Source organism: Echinococcus granulosus, assembly GCF_000524195.1.
Source record: "Echinococcus granulosus chromosome Unknown EG_S00249, whole genome shotgun sequence".
Taxonomy (NCBI): domain Eukaryota; kingdom Metazoa; phylum Platyhelminthes; class Cestoda; order Cyclophyllidea; family Taeniidae; genus Echinococcus; species Echinococcus granulosus.
In genome coordinates, this window is record NW_020170629.1 from 449 (window position 1) to 1,653 (window position 1,205).

General features: G+C 42.0%; 1 protein-coding gene across 1 annotated transcript in view; it reads left to right on the plus strand. All coding sequences in view use genetic code 11, as the record gives it.

The window, feature by feature from the left end:
- Positions 1-812: 812 nt before the first annotated feature.
- EGR_10666 (hypothetical protein) overlaps positions 813-1,205 on the plus strand; it is a gene marked incomplete at both ends in the record, with an annotated part of 13,061 nt that continues 12,668 nt past the window's right edge. The window contains one exon of the mRNA XM_024499915.1: positions 813-1,041. Within this exon, the coding sequence (XP_024345663.1) occupies positions 813-1,041 (229 nt within the window). The remainder of the gene's footprint in view (positions 1,042-1,205) is intronic.

The window sequence follows — 1,205 nt, forward strand, 5'->3', positions numbered from 1 at the left end:
GGAGCAACGCGATGAGTGAAAATGTGGGCCTCAGGAGCATCATGTCGAATGCTCTTGCGATTTACCCACTTGGAAGTAGTTTCTTAAGTCCTCTGTCTGCAGTTCTTATGATGGCTTGAGAAAGGTATGAGTTAACGATCTTTTTGATTTCATATTCTCGTGCATCAAATCAGGTAAAAGTAGAAATTTTTCTCGAAGTAGGTAATAGCTGCAGCTGTAGTACACGGCCGAGTCACATTGTCGCCCAAGTGACCCAGGAAGGTCAGCATCTACAGAAAAGTCCTGTGATTGAGAGGTGGGGAACGATACCAGATTTGGTGAGCTAAAAAGAGATCAGTGAAACTCGTGTAAGTCTTGTGCCGCTGAGGTATATAATATGAGAGGGACCGCACAACATTTAAAGACAAAATTACTGATCACACCTTCAATCACCAATGCGAGTCATGATACACTTCGGTTCGTAAACCATGTTAGGTGCTCAAAACCTGGCAGTACAAAAATGACCAGCGTGTAAGATAGAATTCGATCTGATGGGCGGAGTGCTCTAGACTAAATAAATCCTCAGAGGGGAGTCCAACTCGGCATCCAAATAGGCTTCAGCAGAGTTCATCTGAGTTGTAAGCGGTCCATCAAAGATTGCCGTTCGTTGTGAGTGAATCGTCTGGATATGCAACACGAGGGGATAATAAAACTGAATTTCATAAAGTTTAATGCACTAGTTTGTTGTTGAAGTTATTGCAAGATTCTGCTGCAAAAGTAAAAGAAAAATAATTGAATCTAAGTGAACTTTTTTGCTAAAAGTTGCCTCTTAAATGAAAGAGTCCTTTCGTCCCATCCATCAAGGCACTGCGAATGCATTACCTTTACTTGTCGACCAGGTCTATTCACCACCACCACTACCACCACCATCACGAGTCATCAGTAGAAGCAATACAACTTTCGTTCCACTAACTAGAAAGCCAAATTTACCTAAGCATTCTATTGACTTGAATATTGACATAAAATGGACAAGAGTTCTGATGCTGCCGACATCTGGAGACTGTAACCGACCTCGAACAAGAGCTGTCGTCGTATAAAACTTTGCATTAAAAAGAAAAGCCCAGGTGAACAAAAAGGAACCACGATACAAGGTGCAGTGTCCTTGAGGTAGTACTTACCACTGAGATATGGGTATTTGAGGCAATGTCTAATCAATTTGGCACCCA